This window comes from Microcebus murinus, chromosome 6 (assembly GCF_040939455.1).
Source record: "Microcebus murinus isolate Inina chromosome 6, M.murinus_Inina_mat1.0, whole genome shotgun sequence".
NCBI lineage: Eukaryota > Metazoa > Chordata > Mammalia > Primates > Cheirogaleidae > Microcebus > Microcebus murinus.
Genome location: NC_134109.1, coordinates 71,773,596 through 71,777,364, shown reverse-complemented (window position 1 = coordinate 71,777,364; position 3,769 = coordinate 71,773,596). Strand labels below are relative to the sequence as shown.

General features: G+C 39.3%; 1 protein-coding gene across 1 annotated transcript; it reads right to left on the bottom strand.

The window, feature by feature from the left end:
- Positions 1–341: 341 nt before the first annotated feature.
- RNASE11 (ribonuclease A family member 11 (inactive)) lies at positions 342–3,282 on the bottom strand. Its single transcript, XM_012752863.3, has 2 exons — positions 3,094–3,282; positions 342–2,050 (listed from the first exon to the last, which is right to left on the bottom strand). The coding sequence occupies exon 2, from the start codon at positions 2,026–2,028 to the stop codon at positions 1,429–1,431; it is 600 nt and encodes a 199-aa protein (XP_012608317.1). The 5' UTR covers positions 2,029–2,050; positions 3,094–3,282; the 3' UTR covers positions 342–1,428.
- Between the last annotated feature and the right edge of the window lie 487 nt (positions 3,283–3,769).

Genomic DNA, 3,769 nt, shown 5'->3' with positions numbered 1-3,769 from the left:
TCCTACAGAGAAGAGACCTTTGGGATCCAGGTATTTCTCTCTATCAATCACTGTCTCCTCTGGTTGCCAAGTGAAAATTGAGTGCTAATTATATTCTTGTTTGGCCAAGTCCACAGTGATTATTTATTTACACAGCCACCACACTGACAAGGAAAACCCAGCTAAAAGGTACAAAAACGTTGCTGTAATGCTGCATATCGGTTGATTGTCAGAGTTTTGCAGTTCCGATATAATGAGAATTCTGCACCAAATATGACCAATGCTAGGAAAATTAAAATACAAAGAGTTACGTACAATAAGAAAAATGCTACAGGGACATAACATTCATTTACATGCATTTATTTAAAATTAGAACATTAAGAAAGAGTGGCTTCAGGAGGGAAGGAGGATGAATAGGAGGGAACAGAGCATGTACGCACAAATCAATAAACAAGATAACTGCCCATACTTTATGCAGAGTGCTGAACCATGAAGACTTACAAATAAATAATTGATAATGATTGATAATTAAGTTCACTAAAATATCAGAAAAACATTCATGCTGAAGACCAATCCTGCCTGATACTTGGCATAGACTTCTTTTTTTAAAATTTTTTTATCTTTTTTTCATTTTTTTTTTTCAAAGCCAGCCTGCAGGCACAGACTTCTTATTCCTATCTTTCTGCCTCTTCTATTTCTCCATGGCTTGCCATTCCTCTCCCATGGCCCCAGGGTATCAAGACTTTGCTTGAGAAAAAAGTTACAGTAAGAGCTGTATTTCTTATCTTGACATCAACCTGTAAGATGGGATGAAGGTGGAGGAATGGAGACTGCATAAGGCTGGAGCTGTGGATACTGAGAACACTTGCTAAACTAAAAGATCTTTTTCCTCTGGCAACTGCTAAAGGACAGGCAGACCCATACTTGTGTGGGTGAGTGCTCATGCGTGTGTGCACGCATCAATGCACCTACTTGTTTGAAGAGAAGCAGTGATAATAATATTTCTCTCACTCATTTACTATTTTTCTGAATAGTCTCATTGGCAGTACAAATTAACTCTTAATTATTCATACTAGTTTGGAGCCTTCTCTCCTTAATTTTGCCCCATTGAATAGACTCAGCCTTATAGTACAGCTAGGGTGGAATTCAATTTGGCTCAGAAGAAAAGTGTGTGTGTGTGTGAGAGAGAGAGAGAGAGAGAGAGAGAGAGAGAGAGAGAGAGAGAGAGAGAGAGAGGAGAGAGAGAGAGAATCTGTACTCCAGGATCAGTTATAAATTTTAATTGAATTATTCACAATTTTGGATTTTTCAGTCTTTCAGTTAGTAGAAATAATCAAGAATTTACTATAGTGCTAAAGGGTAGATCTGAATAATGGAAGGAAAGAAACAAAAATGAGCATGAATATGTTCTTCTTTAGTTAGACCCTAGTCTCAAAAGCTCTGTGAGATTTACAACTTAGTGCCACTAACTAACCAGCTCATCAGAGAATGACCTGTCAGCACTGTCAACATTTTCTTTAATGAAGTAACGCCGTGGTATTGGCATCTGGGGAATTGTTTGCCTGTAGTGAGGCGGCACATAGTATTCTCCAGTTCTGGACTCTCACAGCAGCTTATGCCAGGACTCTGTCCAAACTTGCAGCTTGGGGCCTTGTGGATTCCATGGATTGCTTCCAAGGAGCCGTGGATGAAGTTACTGCTCAACTTGCATGACCCATTAGCTTCTGAAACTTTTCTCCAAACGGCCATGTCATTGCAACATTCTTTACCACCACCTGAACTGTTTCCCTTGGAGATGCTATAATGTAACCTTCTGAATGTCAATGGTGAGAAAGACACAATATCCTTGGATGTGCTGAGGCTGGTATTTTTATCTAATGGGGTCAAGTTCATTAATACCTCACAGATCTGTTTTTCTTGGCCACTTTTTGCCATGTCATGTTGCATGTCTTCCTCTGTAAATTCTTCTTTAATTATCTCCATTTTGCTTTCTGAAACTCCTGCAAGCACCAACCCCAGGCTGAATAGCAGCAGAGAGAAGGTTTCCATCTCAGATCTGGTGTATTCCCTTCTGGAGTAAAGATAAAAAATCGGGAGTGGGGAGAAGGTAACGGGTAAATTCACACCTGAAAGGTTCAATGCACACTATGTGTAGGATAACTTTGACTCAAATGATACAAAAGTAATTTATGTAACCAAAATATTTGTCCCCCCATAATATTCTGAAATAAAAAAGTAAGTAAATATGATTTTAAAAGATGAAAAATAAAAGATTATAAATGGGATTAAGATTGGTCTCTTTTCCTTATGACAGTTATTCCCAGGAGTGACCCCTACATGTAAGTTAAGACATCTACATCTGTTAATGGAACTATGATCTGATGAAAACACAGTCAGCTGTGGAGTCTGAAGAACCAGGTTCGAGTCCCTGTTTCTCCACTTACAATTTAACTTGCTTAACCTCAGTTTCCCAATGTGAAAAAAAAGAGAAAATGTAAGAATTATGTAAGAATATATTTATTTATTTATTTTTAGACAGAGTCTCGCTTTGTTGCCCAGACTAGAGTGAGTGCCGTGGCGTCAGCCTAGCTCACAGCAACCTCAAACTCCTGGGCTCAAGCAATCTTTCTGCCTCAGTCTCCCGAGTAGCTGGGACTACAAGCATGCGCCACCATGCCCGGCTAATTTTTTTTTTCTATATACATTAGTTGGCCAATTAATTTCTTTTTTTATTTATAGTAGAGACGGGGTCTTGCTCTTGCTCAGGCTGGTTTTGAACTCCTGACCTTGAGCAATCCACCCGCCTTGGCCTCCCAGAGTGCTAGGATTACAGGCGTGAGCCACCGCGCCCAGCCCTGTAAGAATATATTTAACGTGCTAGAACATTTTCCCTTTGTTTATAATCTCATTGGCAGGATCTATAACCTCCATGGTGTTTCACAATTCTCACAATTCTCACCCAACACATCTCTCACCGTTACGATATCTCCTACAGTCTCACACAGTACCTGGCACATGGTAGCCACTTGAAAACACAAAACAAAACACACAGCCATCCCCCAATCTCTCATTTCTTTCCCCAACCATTCTCAGTCATGGGATTCGGGTCTTTACCGGTTCCTTTGGCAAGTTGATCTCGTAGAGAAAGATTCCAGCTTGTTGCAGGGTTAGAAGAGAAATTATGTTTGTTTCCTGGGAGTTTCTGTTACCAAGTCTAACTGAGGGAAGGAGGGGCAAGAAGGAGGCAGATAGAATTGTGTGAGATTGGCGGAGGAGACAATGTGGAACCAAGGACGCTCAGGGAGAACTGAACAAAGTGTCTACTTGGCAGTCAGAATCCCAATGACCCAGGCAGGCTTTATCTTCCATGAAATCTCCCCTGTCTATTAATACTTTAACCCAGAGTGATTACTTTTCTGAAACCCCACAGTACAGATTGTGTTGTACTTCATTTTATATGAACTTTTTCATTTTTCTAGTTAGTTGATACATGTTAGTCTTTTCCCCCTCTTATTAAGGCTGAAAACTCCTGGAACCTGGAACACAGTTTCTGATTATTTTTATTCTGTACAGCATCAAATACTGAACTGTACACAGACTAGTTTTTCAACAATATTTGTAAACAACATAATATGGTTTGACTAGAGTATAAAATCCTTTGCTTGAGGTCAATGCTGAAAAATTCATAATGAGAATCCCAGAATGGATGGTTATTTAAGGTGATAATTCTTATATCGTTCGTTTGACATTAGTGCATATGGAATTTTAAAAGTTATATTTGATTTTAAAA

Excerpts from the sequence above, each read along its gene's own strand:
- RNASE11 (XM_012752863.3), bottom strand. The coding sequence starts at position 2,028 with ATGGAAACCTTCTCTCTGCTGCTATTCAGCCTGGGGTTGGTGCTTGCA.